The sequence below is a fragment of the Plasmodium inui genome, assembly GCF_000524495.1.
Source record: "Plasmodium inui San Antonio 1 unplaced genomic scaffold supercont1.21, whole genome shotgun sequence".
NCBI classification, from domain to species: Eukaryota; Apicomplexa; class Aconoidasida; order Haemosporida; family Plasmodiidae; genus Plasmodium; species Plasmodium inui.
Window position 1 is genome coordinate 126,827 of NW_008481855.1, and position 14,223 is coordinate 141,049.

At 48.1% G+C, this 14,223-nt stretch overlaps 3 protein-coding genes across 3 annotated transcripts; all 3 read right to left on the reverse strand.

Moving 5' to 3' along the window:
- Window positions 1-216: 216 nt before the first annotated feature.
- On the reverse strand, window positions 217-2,619 carry C922_04258 (hypothetical protein; the record flags this gene model as incomplete). Its single annotated transcript, XM_008819843.1, has 6 exons — window positions 217-278; window positions 381-437; window positions 579-636; window positions 828-947; window positions 1,082-1,338; window positions 1,518-2,619. 6 exons carry the CDS (start codon window positions 2,617-2,619, stop codon window positions 217-219), a joined length of 1,656 nt encoding a protein of 551 aa, XP_008818065.1.
- A 507-nt stretch (window positions 2,620-3,126) lies between these two features.
- C922_04259 (hypothetical protein) lies at window positions 3,127-7,683 on the reverse strand (the record flags this gene model as incomplete). Its single annotated transcript, XM_008819844.1, has 3 exons — window positions 3,127-3,470; window positions 3,597-3,852; window positions 4,141-7,683. The coding sequence occupies 3 exons, from the start codon at window positions 7,681-7,683 to the stop codon at window positions 3,127-3,129; spliced, it is 4,143 nt and encodes a 1,380-aa protein (XP_008818066.1).
- Window positions 7,684-8,555: 872 nt separating this feature from the next.
- Window positions 8,556-14,025, reverse strand: C922_04260 (hypothetical protein; the record flags this gene model as incomplete). The annotated part of the gene is made up of 8 exons (XM_008819845.1): window positions 8,556-8,972; window positions 9,125-9,305; window positions 9,422-9,511; window positions 9,797-9,909; window positions 10,084-10,177; window positions 10,308-11,341; window positions 11,486-12,470; window positions 12,653-14,025. 8 exons carry the CDS (start codon window positions 14,023-14,025, stop codon window positions 8,556-8,558), a joined length of 4,287 nt encoding a protein of 1,428 aa, XP_008818067.1.
- Between the last annotated feature and the right edge of the window lie 198 nt (window positions 14,026-14,223).

The following is a 14,223-nucleotide window of genomic DNA, read 5'->3' on the forward strand; positions in this document are numbered from 1 at the left end:
AAAAAAAAAAAATCTCTTGTTTATGAGTAAAGGAAATGAAATTATTTCGTTTCCCTTTTTATCTTCGCAATTCTTTTTTTCGTGATTTATTAGACTTAGTGCGTCCCTGTATGAAGTGTTTTTTTTTCGCTTCGAAGCGCTTCCGAGGGGGGAAAATTCACCCGGAGGGGAATCAACAGAATGGCCACGTTATGATGCAAAGACACCCCATACTGTCTACTCCACGACAAACATATCATCGAGGTCCTCCATGATATAATCCTTACCATCCCTGCATTCTGCAAACAAGGGGAAAGCACAAAGTGGAAAAAAAAAAAAAAACATCTCACATCACACGGACGATGCGATGAGAGGATAAGTGTACCCGCGACTGATCATACCTCTTAACAGCCTCAGTTTAATTACGCGGAATTTCTTGGCACATTCATTCTTCCGTTCTAAAAAAGAAGTGGAAGGAGATAAAATTGCTCTTCTCTACTACTACGTCGATGGAAGGTTTTTACAATTTTGAGCGCCAATGGGTTGGCCCCCATCTGCATGTCACGCTTCTGTGTGGCTGACTGCCAACTGGGTGATACCATTCGGGAGGGACTTCACCTTCTCGTGAATTATTTTGTTAATCATGAGGTTTAACATCTGCGTGGAGGCAAATGGACAAATTGGGACATCTCCACTGTGATTCGCCTGGTGGAACTTTCAACAATTGGACACACTGCCTGGCGATACGTGTTTGCCTCCCCTGTTTGGGTGATTCTTCACCTGGGGAGGAAAACTTCCTCAACATGTCAACGATGAACAAATATGAATGGCAATATAGACGTCCTTACATCCAGGCGGTTTGGAAGATTATCCCGCTTTATTTCCTGCACTTTGCGAGTCTGGTTTCCCCTTGATTCATTTCTCAATTCGTCCAAATGGCAATAGATGAATCGCAGTGCTTCTGTAAGCTGGTTTGGGTGATGGAAATGCACAGAGGTGTTTTCCACGGCGCGGAGGTGGATGCGTGTGGGTAGTCGTGAAGTCTCTATGCGATCATATGAAGACAAATCTATCCGCTAACACGCGCATCCACGGGGCAAACCTTTTCCGGAACTGAGGAGTCCACCTGAATGGAGAGAACCTTCTTCTGCCACTTGGTACCCCCAGGTACGACAGTAACCCCGTTGGGTGATCTCGTCTGACTTTCTCCTCTAAACCGCACGGCATATTTCTGGTGATAAAAGTGGTTCCGCACAATCGTCTTGTTTGCTATGGGCTTGAATTTTTTCCTCCGTCGGTTTCGTTCTAAACACATGTTGAGGGGCGCGTTTAGGTAAATCTGCGCGTATTTGAAGTGGTCTGCGAACGGGGGGATTAGTTGTTTGTTTGGAGGTAAGTTTGGTGAATAATTATCTCATTAGTGTCTCTGTTCGCTTCCTCGTTAGGCGAACGCGTGAAGGAGGAGTAGCGGGACAGGTCAGTTCTCCCCGCTCATAAGTTCACACATATATATATAGTTTATAGTGGCATGTCCTTACACTTCCTGCAGAGAAGGTAGTACTTTTTCCTCATTGAGGGGAGGTGGAATGTGTCGTTGAGGAGGATAAAGGTATGCTCAGCGATTTCCCCGCGGGGGCTGCTACTACTCCGCTGATTCTCCGCCTGCATTAGGGATGCACAGTAGGCGTAGGCAATGCGTCTGGCCGTCCTCCAGTACTTAACTTGGTTAGCACACGTCGGTTTTTTTGCTCTCTTCGCTACTTTGGCGATGTACGTCCCGCTTGCTCCCTTTGCTATGTTCGCTACTTTCTCGCTGTTCGTGCCGCTGTCCCCCCCGATCAGCATAATGTCTCCCCCCTTGATTGTGGTCTTCTTCACGATAGGGTAGTAAACCCCCCAATCATGTTTCTCCCTCCCATAAACGGTGTACCTTCTGTTCAGTAACAGATGAAGTTTTCCTTGACGGACTTTCGCTGGACATAAGAAGGAGGTCACTTCGGGTGGGCCTTCACGATATAACTGTTTCTCTATAAAATCGAGCGATAAGTGAAAAATTTTTATTTTATTTCTACGTAAGTAGGAACGATAATAACCCATCCATTGATCTTTCTGTTTGTACAAGTAGCAAATCAGGTGGAAGCTGCTTGACTGGTTTGGGAGGTCACTCCTCCTGCTGATAGGGTTCCCTTGGGGGGCTTTGCGCAGGGTTGGGTGAACTTGACGGGTGGTTTCTCTTGGGGGAGCTCCACGTAGGAGTTGTTCCTCTGCCTTTCCATTTTTAGCCCTTTTCGTTCCCCTTTTAAAGCCCGCATGGGGGATCGACCCAGAGATCCTCCAAATGTGAAGGAGATGCCTCGTTAGTTGAACCAAAAAGGGGAAGGACACTGTCCGATCAGTCTCCCCCTCATAACCGGAAGATATCGAAACCTTCCTCTTCCGATTGCGAACCCCATAGTAATATTTAATCAGTTGGATAAAAAATATCTTCTCCTTTAGACGCACATAAGACTCATTATTGTCTACCAAATGTCTAAGAAGGTAGAGGAACAACTCCAGCTGTTTCCTCTTCCTTAAGAGTGAATTTATGAAGGTGTCCTTCCCGCTGCAGGGTTTGCCATAAAACAGGAACGCCCAATTCATCGGGGGAAATTATACAACGTGGTGTTGGCGGCGGGGGGGAGAGAGATGAAAGGATGTGCAGGAAACGGCAAAACAGTGGTGTAGTATAATCCAGCTACCCAAAAAAAAGTTGCGCTCAAATGTATGCACTATGGGGCACTGGATCATCGGAAGGAAAAAAAAATTCCACTTCGCTTGACGTGCAGAATGGCGTGGGAGGAACAAACTAGGAGTCTCTACAGAGCACCCCTTTTTTGGATACTCACCGGATGGAGGGAGTAATTGGAAGGAAAGAGCGAAAAATGGGAAAAATGCGAAAAATGCGAAAAATGCGAAAAATGCGAAAAATTCGAGAAATGCGAAAAATGCGAAAAATGCGAAAAATGCGAAAAATTCGAGAAATACGAAAAATACGAAAAAAAGGATAAAAAAAAAAAAACAAAGGCAAACTCGACACAGGGGATTATGTTGCCTCTTTCTGCGACTGGACGCTCTTGTTGACACCCTTTCCGTTGCGCGCGGTTCCCCTCAGGTGCTGCGCTCGCTGTGCGGAGGCGGATCCCCCGTGTTGTCGCTAGCATTGGGGCGAGCCGTGGAGTGAGTCACGGAGCCCGCTTCGGAGTCAACTTGGCCAATTCCGCCAATTCCGCCAACTTCGCCAATCTCTTTGCCGACGTCGCGCTGAAGTCGCTCCCCCCCCAGCGTGAACAAATTGTTCATGTAGCAGTCGACGTCGTAGGGCTGGATGCTCAGCTTGGAAAAGATCCTTCGCCTGTATGTGCGGCGGAAGCTTCTCTCAAAAATGTTAATAATCATTCCCTTGTTGTTGATCCTGCCTATTCTTCCGCACCTGTGGACGTATTCGGTGGGGCCTACGCGAGGGGGACAGCGGGGATGCCGCGAAATCGTCTGTAATGCGACCGTGTGTATAGATGTGCAGACAGATGCACCGACATAGAAGCTTCCTCCATGGCGCCTGCATCCTTAGAGACGCTCACCTGAAGGCATGTCAAAGTTCACGATGGTGGTGAACCCCATGCAGTTGATCCCCCGGTAGAGCAAGTTTGTGGAGAGAAACAAAAAATTGACGTACTTCTTCAGATTTTTGTAGTCCACTAAGTCATTTTTAAAAAAATTGGCATAGTTAATATCTGTGAATATCTTTTTCCTTTTTTTGTTTTTCTCTGCGAAGATGGTCTGGATGTCCACGTCGAATCGGTTTCGGAAGAGGCTCCACAGATCCATGACGCGTTTCTGCGGTGGGGGAGGCGGTGAAGCAGTGAAGCGGCGAAGCGGTAAAACAGCGAAGCGGTGTGGTGGGCCAGACACCACGTGCGCGCAGTGGTGACACTATCTTCCCCCGGTGACACATCAACGGTGCGATGCCTCCGACGCTAAGATGGTTCGGTCCAAACAGGATCCATCGAAGTAGAGGGGGCACTGCCCTCTGCAAACATGCACGCAAAGACATATATGCACAATCACAGACACATACATATGCAAAAACAAACGAACAAACAGACGAAACTTCTGCACCCTCACCTTTGTATTGCAAAACACCAGGACGTTCTTCCTCAGGGGGTTAGAAAACAGTACATTTAGGAAGTTCATTGTGGCGCTGTTGTTCCATTCTCGGTTCCTCCTGTCGTAAGTGTAATTTAGGTGAATCAGATTGTCTGGAATTTTGCCGAACTCCTTCAGATTGAACAACTCGTTTAGCATACTTTGCTCCAGTTGGCGGTCAATGGGGGGGCGATTCCCCCTTAGGAAGCTTTTCCCACTTGAGTGCCCTCCCCCGGGTGCTTCTCCCTCCGCAGTTGTCTCCTTTTCCACACCTGCCTCCTTTTCCCCACCTGCCTCCTTTTCCACACCTGCCTCCTTTTCCACACCTGCCTCCCTTTCCACACCTGCCTCCTTTTCCACACCTGCCTCCTTTTCCACACCTGCCTCCCTTTCCACAGCTGTTTCCTTCTCCGAAGCTGGTTCTTTCCCCCCATGGAGGTGGCGCAGGAAGTTGGTCGTAATGATATGCCGCGTGAACGTCAAGTACGAATACACCGCGGGAGTTGCGCTGCAGCAGATGACATTCGTGAGGGAAGTCCACGGAGGGAGAGGGCCCCTCCCGGGCTGCCCCTTCTTCGTAGTACCATATATGCTTCTTAATATTTTGGAGAAAAATTCATTTTCCACTTGCGGTTTGTCTGTCTTTGTCTCTTCACTACCCTTCCCATAAGAATTAAAGAAAAAATCATACTCATCCAGTACGACGGTTGAGATTGTATCAAGGTTAATGATTTGCCTTTCGTTGATTAGCCTTTCTAACCTGCCAGGTGTGCCAACGTAGATGTTGACGTGCTCGATGTGGTCTTCCTGTATTGCGGGCGAGTGTTCCTCGGATGGGGGCCCCTTAAGCCGGTTTGACCTCTTCGACTTCTTCAACCCCTTCAGCTGGTATTTAATGTTGTTCCCCCCGATTAGCAAATACACATTTAAGTTCTTCCCCTTTTTGAAGCTCACATTCAGGCGCTCCAGTAGGGTCTTCCTTTGTGGGTCTACGGAGGGTAGGTGAGACCACACCAGGGAATCGTTAAAATCGAAGAATTTCGACTTGAATGATTTGAAAAACGAATCGATTAAATCTTTACATAGGCGATATATCTGAACGGCTAGCTCCTTGTTGTACGTAACGATTAGGACGTCATTTTTGGGGGGCTTATCCGAGAGGTTTTTTTTTTTTCTCTCCATGTGGTCATTACAGGTGTGTCGTTTCACCTCTTCGGGGGGGTCCGTCCTCGTTAAGGCGTCCACCCATGCGGCTAAGTTGCTCCTATTTTGCTTGACAAAATGCTGCTGCTCCTGCTTAACGTTGGAACAGAGGAAGGAAGTCACGTCCCCGTTAATTTCCTTCCTTACGTAAAAGGTTTCCCCGTCCTGGGGGGTGCCACGATACGAGGTTGTTGCGAAGGACGATGCTACCGTCCTATCGGAAGTCACTTCTGAATCAGCGCTCACACCTACGGGGTTCCTCTCTTTTTTCGCTTTCCCCTCTTTCGTTGCCTTCCCCCCTTGAGCTCCTCCCAAACGCGGGGTGACGCCAAAACACACATTCGTAATGTGCTGGAAGAGCGGAAGGACATACATGAAGGTCTTTCCCGTCCCCGTGGGGCAGTGCAGGAAGAACGTCCTAACCAGTTTGCCACTCCGCTCGTTGTACTTGTTTACGTAGATTATGCGTTCAACGGGGGGATAGGCGCTTCTTCGGGAGTCTCCCAGGGGGGCCAGTGAACCGGTCGGCGCGATTAGCGAGGTTAGCGGGGTTGACATGGTTGATGGGGTCCTCTGGGTGGAGGCTCCTCCCAAGGTGGCTGCTCCCTCCATCTTTCCGCTCCCCCCCAAGCAATTCCTCCAGTCGCTATACCCATTGTTCATGAAAAAAATAAGAAGCGGGATGAACTTGGCCTGGTACTCCGTCGGTTTTTCAATGCCGTTGTATTTTAAGTAGACATTGAGGAAGTGGTCACACATGCCTAGGTCTGCAAAGGTGTGGTACTCCTCCGTCGTGGAATTTGTCCCTCCCTTCGCGCCCCTGTCTGTCGTCCCGTTCGTTTCCGCGTTGGTCACCCCCTCCGTCGAGCCCCCCTTCGTGTCGTGCTTTTCCCCCCCTCCGCTTGCATTCAAATCGATGATGCTGCTAAATTTGGATAGTCGCTTACGCGCCCCATCGCTGAGAGCGCAGTTGTCGTAATCGATGTGAATTTTTCTTCTAAAGGGGTCTAAGCTCTTTCCCATTTTAATAGTAACTTTTGTTTGCTTTGAGTTGTCTCCTTCGACTTGATCGGTGTGATTCTTCTCCTTTGTTTTTCCGTTTTTATCAGTGTCGTCTTCCTGGGTGTGGCTTTTTCGGTTCCTTTGTCTCAACTTCGTCATCTTTGTTTCTTCCAAAATTGTCTTTTTTTCCTTCCTGTGTGTATCCCCTTTCTTGGTTTTTCCCTTTCGACAAGGTGATGAATACAGTTCCACTTTCTCCTCCTCATTGCTCTCCTTTTTGGTCCTTTCATCTGAATGTTTAGTCTGTCCCCTACCTGCGTGATCGCTAATGTCGTCCACATATTTGCGGACGCGCCGGTTCATCTGAGGGGCATCTGCACTGTGAGGAGTCCATCTGGGTCCTGTGGGTTCTGTCCCTTCTTTCCGCTCCCTACCTCCACTTCTACTTCTGCTCCTCCCTTCTGCAGACTTGTCCGCCGCTAACACCTTGCGCATTATTTCATTGCTCTGCATTGCGCTTTTCAACTTCTCATTCTGCCTGCACAGTTCATATTTTCTCGTCTTCTTATTTAACCTTTCGATGGACTCGTTCAGGTCATTTTGGAACATGTCCAGGATTTTCTGCTCCTTGTGCGACGGGATCCGTCTCCCGCGGTTGGTTCTCCTTCCACCTCGGTTGCGTCTTCCACTGACGGAGCCCTCATTTGTTTCTCCCCGATCTGCTTTCCCCTCATTTGGCGAATCCCCCCTCGTGCCAGTGGTCAAGTCTGTTCTCCTCTCCACCTCCTCACCATCATCTTCGTCGTTGATCCTTCTACCCCGCCTTTTCCCCTTTTTTAGAATTCCCTGGGAAATTTTCCTCCTCGTTAACTTATCCTTCAACTGTCTTTCCTTCTCCGCTTTCACTTCCTCCTTAGTATATTTTTTGTTTCTCCTTCTGTTTAAAATACTAGGCACATTAGAAGAGTGCCTGCGTTTGTGGTCCTTCCTCACGGCATGCCTCTTCACGCGGTCCTCCTGAATAGGCGTGGATTCCCCCTCACGTTTTGTGTTTTCTCTGTGGTCATTAGAGCTTCCATCTCTGCGTTTTTTTCGTCTTGCCCCCTTTCGACTCTTCTCCTCGTGGGGCCCACCTCTTTGTCGGATTACATAGATTCCCTTTTTTCTGTACAGATGAATTTCCCTTTTCGCTATCTCAAAGGGGTGGGTTCTTACGAAGGTGGGGGCACATTTGCTCCTGGCACGTGCTCCACCACGGGGCGTGGTTATCACAAAGGGAGTCAAAATGAAAGCAATTAACACAAGGTGGGAGAGCATTTAACAATTCGGACATTCCCCACAAAGTGTGGGGGGTGTGGGGAGGAAGGTGCACACTTGGCGGATGCCTCAGTAGTGTTACTACTCTCCCCGTGCTTGCCTCCCTGTGTTTATCTGATCTGGGAGCATAGCGATGTAGGAAAAGTGTGACACTTTATTGTGTTCCCTTCCCTTGTTAGCGGAGTAACCCTACGGGGGAAAAGCACCCGCGTGGGTAGAGCCCGTTGGAAGATCGAAACGGCGAAGCGGATGCACAGATCAAAAGTATAATCAACGAAAAAAGAGAACTTCTACGTGGAGAGAAAGAAAATGGAGTTCATTCGCACTGCAGGGAAGTATATTAAAAAAAAAAAAAAAAAAAAAAAAAAAAAAAGAAATTCCTTGTTAAACCATCTCACATGTTTTATTTATTCTATGTGCAGGCGAAACGTCCTGAATTCTGTTGCCAATGCGAATGCGCAGAATGGCCAATGGAGTAGCTTCGGAGCACCAAAAAAAGCAACCGAGGGGAGGAGAAATATCGAAATGTTCCGCTGCGCTGCCTTCACTGCCTTTTCTGCATTCGCCTCATCCAGCGCTTCAGAGGAGCTTACAGCGGGATACACATAAGCTGCAGGGCGTGTTGGGCGTGTATCGATATGGCTGAGTAGTCAGCCTTGGGGTTCCCTCTGCATCACGTTCGTGTCATTTTTGAAAATGGTAGGACAGATGCTATGGTTTGGAGAAGGACAAAAAATGAAACGACCATAACCATAGTGTTCGTAATGGTGAACGTGACAAAGATTGTGCCAACAGAGGGATGGTATTACCCCGGGGTACACCACGCCGACGCTTCAGAGCGACTCTTCACGGCAAGCCTTCATGGCAACCCTTCACGCCAAAGATTGGGACACCCCACGTGTGCCTCCACCTGGAGTCGCCACACGCCCTGGGTGCTCCCCCCCTAAGAAGTGACTGGACACGAGAAGGCAGTGCTGGTGCAGGCGACATTTATATCTGTACTTCATTTGCAGGAATTCAAAATAAATTGACAAAAAATTAACGATACTGAGATCGACATGAAATACTAAAGAAAGGACATCCTTCATATTTTCCACTTGCAGAAAACAGGAAAGGAATAGTAACGGCTGCTCTATACTGACATCCTTAACGAGACTTCTTAAAAACTGGGTTCGTAGCTTTTCGTCATTGTTTCCATTGCTTCCATTTTTTCCACTATTTCCACCGTTTCCATACATTTGGTCAATCCTCTCTTTAACGATGCGCACATTTTGTATTGCTTGGCTTATCTGTAAAAGTTGAATTCCCGGGTGGTAGAAGAAAAAAAAAGAAAAATGGAAATAAAAACATTTCATGTGATAAGTGGGCCCAACACAAGGACGACACGAACATACGTCCATGTCACAAAAGAGTTTCCTCTTCGTTTGGAATCTTTCGGGACCTTTGGAATGTCACTGAGGAAGAAGTTGCAAATAATGTTTAGGGTGAGCCTCTTAATCTGTTCGTGCACTCCTTCGCGCAGACACTTTAGACAAAAATGGATGACAAAAGGGTGAATATTCTCAAAACAGCTTTCCTCCTTTGACAGGTTCACGAGGAGTAGCATTGCGTTGACGAGGAATCTGTGTGTTTGGGGATGGGAGAAGTAGAGTGTGTACGTGGGGGTGATAAACACATCAGCATGGTTATCCACACACTGCACAAATGTAGGGACTCTACTCCCCCGCAATGGTCTCACCTGTGCTCGAAACTCTGCTTAGGCATCTCCCTTCCCATTTCGAGCTTCTCCATTTTTCGGAAAAGCTCCGGTATTATGTCGCTAAGGATGCTAACAAAAAGGGAGACAAAAAAAGAGAAAAAATATATGGCATAAAAACACCTGAACACGTCAGGCAAAAAATAGCCAAAAAGGAAAAAAGTGGAGATATTCCCGCCTCCTCCTCCCATGCGAAAATGAGGACTTGTGTGAACCCTGTCCCATCGGCGGGAGGAAGACGGGACATCCATCCAAGAAACCAAGATGTTGTGCACCCAATAGAGGGGTGTGCAACAGTGAGCAGGAGCACACCAAGAAGCGAGTGCACCTCCTTCTCTTTTTTCTTTTTCGATTTACAAATTTGGGGAAAATTGATCATCGATGGTTGCCACGTAATTAATTATTTTCAAAAGGACTGTGTCGTTCATGTAGTCGTCTTTTCTGAAGTTGATTTTTACGTACCCCCACAGCTGGAAAGGGAGGCGAAAGGGACATAAAGAAGTCTACGATGGTGATGATGATGGTGGGGTTGTTCGCCATGCGATTTGTTCATCCCCCTTCTCGCAATGTAGTGCAAAACTGCACGGATTTTTTTTTTTTCCTTTTCTCTCTTTCTCTATCTTTCATTCTATGTGGTGGATTACCTGGTATATCTTCGGATACAACTCATACAGTCGCGTTGAAAAAATGAAGAGGCATCGTAGGGCGCAGAGGTGGGCACTGAATCGCACGTAGAGACTGCAAAGGGGTGTGGGGGGGAAAAGACATACATATGAATGGATGGATGTAGGACGTGTCGAGGTGGAACCGCAACTGTGTAATGAATCGCACTGTGGGCTACTCTCCACTCTCGTTTTCCTCAACTTACTCCTCATGGCAAAGAAACTTCTTTGCAAAGTGGAAAATATGGTCTGCCGTGTGCCTGATGTCGTGGTAATGAACCTCTTGGTGGTACTTCCTTCTATTGAAGTAGTTATTATCTTTAAGGTCCTTTGTAGCACCCTCGCCAGGGTTCCTTCGTGCAGTGGTATCCCTCCCCTCTTTTTCATCATACAAGTCGTAGAAATCATCGTCCACAAGGATGTTTACAAGCCTCTCACACGGAATGTTTTCCCCTGCCTTGTTGATAATACTTCTCATGTCTTCTTCTATGTTCTTAAAGTAGTCTCTCTTGGCCTCGTCGCTGCTTACTGCGTTTAGGTGCACCACATTGAAGAGGTCTCCGTGAAATTTGAAAAAGAGTGAATTGTGTAGAAATAGCTTCTTCTTTTCTCTCTGCTCATGGTCCCTGTGGAGTATGCTGCGAGGGGTCCCTTTGCCAGTCGGGGCGCGGATCCGTTCGCCAAGTGGTACGGTTGGGTGGCCATCCTGGTCACCACGTCCACGCCCACTCCGGTCAACGCTCTGATCAACGCCCTGATCACCGCTATTTTCAACGCTCTCTTCGACGCTCTCTTCACGACTGTCTTCACCCCTTTCTCCACTCCTCTCCACTGCCCCCCCCCTGAGGTGACAAAAATTCACGCGCGTGTCCCCGTGCAGGAGGCGACTCCTCACCTGGGCCACGTAGTTCCCTCGCACACAAAGCTCGACTCGGTTCCGACTGATATGCTCGTAAAACAAGTAAAGGACATAATTAAAAACAGTCAAAATGAGCACCGCCATTTCGTCCTTCCTCTGTCGATCCAAATAAAGGAAGTGCATCCTCCTCGCGTACTTTATTATGTGGACACAAATATCTTTAAAAATATAAACGTGGCAAAAGTGGTGCATGACGAGGAACTGCGTCAGAGTCGAAATCTTTCTGCAGCTGTGAACTGAATCTATGTCTATTATCTTTTTATACACATAAGCCGATATAGCTTCGCTGTTCTGGTTTAGGATATCCTCCATGCGGTCTACCTGTGAGGAATCCCGATTGGCCATATCAGGAGTATGAGCACAGTCGGCGAAATCGGCGGCAGAGGTGACACCTGTGACACAGGTAGCACCCGCTACATCGGCTGTGTCCAGGTGGATTGCTTCTCCCCTTGGGACCCCGTCAACCATGCTGCTGTCGTGGGCGGGGACGCAAAGAACGCCGCTCCCCCCTGTTTGTGTGGAGATGCAGCTGTCACTGGGTGCCCCCACTTCGCTACGCACTCCCCCATGGCGACAGAGGTGGACATTCTGTATTGTGTACTCGGCCAGTTCCCTCACGTATGAACAGGGGTTCCTCACATTTAACAGGCAAAAAATGAAATTTTTAGAGAAGTATCTTTCCATCAAATCTTGATACCCACAGAGGGATGAGACACAGAAACACTTGTTCATGCATATTAGCAGGAGGGAGAGGTAGTACTGGCGCAGGTCCACCTCATCATCGGTCGCGTCGATATGATGCGCCTTTTTAACCCTCCTCGACGTCAGGAATAGGAATACCTTCTCCATCGTCATCCTCAAGTTAGGAATCCCCTGAGGCCATTTCATTTGAAGGGCTAAATAAAAGTAGCTGTTATAGAGGCCGGCATATTCTTGCAGGATGTCTTTGACCAGGTCATTCTGGAGGGCCTCTTCAGAAATGGGTTGCTTGTTTGTGGCGTTTGTTATTTGCCTATGTGACATAACTGGAGTTGTCTCCGTTTTATTTTCTCCTTCCGAATGAACTGTTCCATGTGTGCAGAGCATCACTATGAGAGCGTCCATATAAAAGTTGATAAAATGAAGGCATTTGCATTTTCTCTTAAGAGGGGGTTCCTCTTCTTCCCTGTATGCATCACCCGTCGGGGCCAAATGTCCTGTCGAGTTTGCTTCAGATGTGTTAGATATTCCCTCTTGTGAGTTGCTTCGTTTTCCCCAATCGATCGAGTTAGCGAAGTGATGGATCTCCTTCCACCACTTGTTCGTTAAAACGAGCTCTTCCCTTTTTGTCTCCCTTCCAGTGCTCTCTCTAGAGTTGTCCCACGTGGTGAACATGACTTCGTGCAGGTGGTTTTCCACTTGCCTTTCGTTCGTGAGGAGGAAGAAGAGGATGCTCACGTCTCCGATGAGTCTGCGGCGGGGTGAGGAGGATAAGAAGTGGCGATTAAGACGTGGCGATCAGGAAGGCTGATCGAAACGTGGCTATCAGGAAGGGCTGATCAAGAAGGGATGATCAGGATGCGGCCAATTGTTGAACTCCACACGCCGAGAAGAACCCCATGGCGCGTGATGGCTCGTCCGAGTAGGACTCACCCCACGTCTTGCAACTTCAAACCATCCTTGATGTTTCGAAAATGGGAAAATCTCGTTTTAGTCCAGTTCGACTTGTCACCTGAGCAATGGCTCCCCTTATGATCCAGCTGCTCATACATGTTTAGCGAATATAATGAGTTGTCCTCGCTGAGGATGGTGGAGGAATCACGCTGGGGGCGATAAGTCCCCCTATTCACATAAACCACATTGGACGTCTCGTAGAGACAGAGCAAATAATTCACAGAGAAATGTTCCCTAACGACTGGCACCCCATCTGTGTGGTTATTAAAAAAACGGAAGTACAGATATCCCCTCAGAAATCGCAGAAGATACACGTCGCTTTGCCTTCTTAACATAAAAACGTTGTAGAGGTGCCTAAAGTAGTAAGTACCGATATTTTCATTTAACTGTTCCAGGGTGCAATTCGCTTCGGGGTCGAGGTGGATAAGGGGGTGCTCCTCTGGCTGCAGCGACTTGATGAGGTTTGTGAAGATGGCGTGGAGATCGTCTTGCAGGCTGGGTCGCTGGGGGATAGGGGGGACACTGTATTGGTTGACTCCTGGAGGGATACCTGGAGGGATACCTCGAAGGCTGCCTGGAACACTACCTCGGTCTCCACCTGCAGCCCTACCCGAGTCGCTGCTCTCCCCTGCGCTCTGCCGCGCTCCACCCAACAGACGGTCGCTTAATCGGTGACCATCCAAAAGATCGGCGAAGCGTCTGCTGCCCAAGAGGAGCTCTAACCGAGCCGAAAAGGAATCTCCTCCCTCATAAAAAAGTTCAGACAGAAGGACAAAGTAGCCCATGAGAACCAAGTTCTTGTGCAGGATGTACCAATACTTGATTATGATTTTGCACAAATGGGAAATCTCTCCGACAATCTCGTCGTCATAGTTTGTGAGCATGTAGTAGCAGATGAAGTAAACGTTCGCGGTGATGGTCTTGTCTTCGCTTGATTGGTCTATGGGTGTGTTGTACGGTGGGGTATGACCTGCGTCGTCTTCTGCTTCGCCTCCCGCTTTGTTTCCCTCTTCCTTTCCCGCTTCGCCCAATTGGGCCTTCCCCGACGGGCCTCCTTCCCCTTGGGGGTGTCCCCTCGGCTTACTGAAGGTAAGGGGGCGCTGTCCAACAAACGGGGCGGAACACCACGTTTCGGGTGAGGCTCCCAAACTTTGCAGAGAGGAGAGACATTCCTGTTGACTTCCACACGTGGGAGAACTACCCCATTTGGGATCCTCCTCTCCACGGTGATAAGACATTTTGCCCATTTGACCGTCCCCTCCACGGTGATGTGACATTTTGCACATTTGACCGTCCCCTCCCAAGTTGGTTTCCCCCAATTCCACCTGACCGTTCAGGCAAAAAAGCAACATTTTGTCCACACACATGGCAAATATTTTTACGATCAACTTTTGAATATCCTTCGTGTGACAAGTTCGATAAAGGAGGAGGAGATTTAAGCTGATGGCTCCAAAGCATCTTCTCAAAATGTGGACTTTCTTCTTAATCTTCTTCAGGATGATAAAGAGTAATTGGAGATTTTTTAATTTAATTTTTTTTTTTTTTGGATT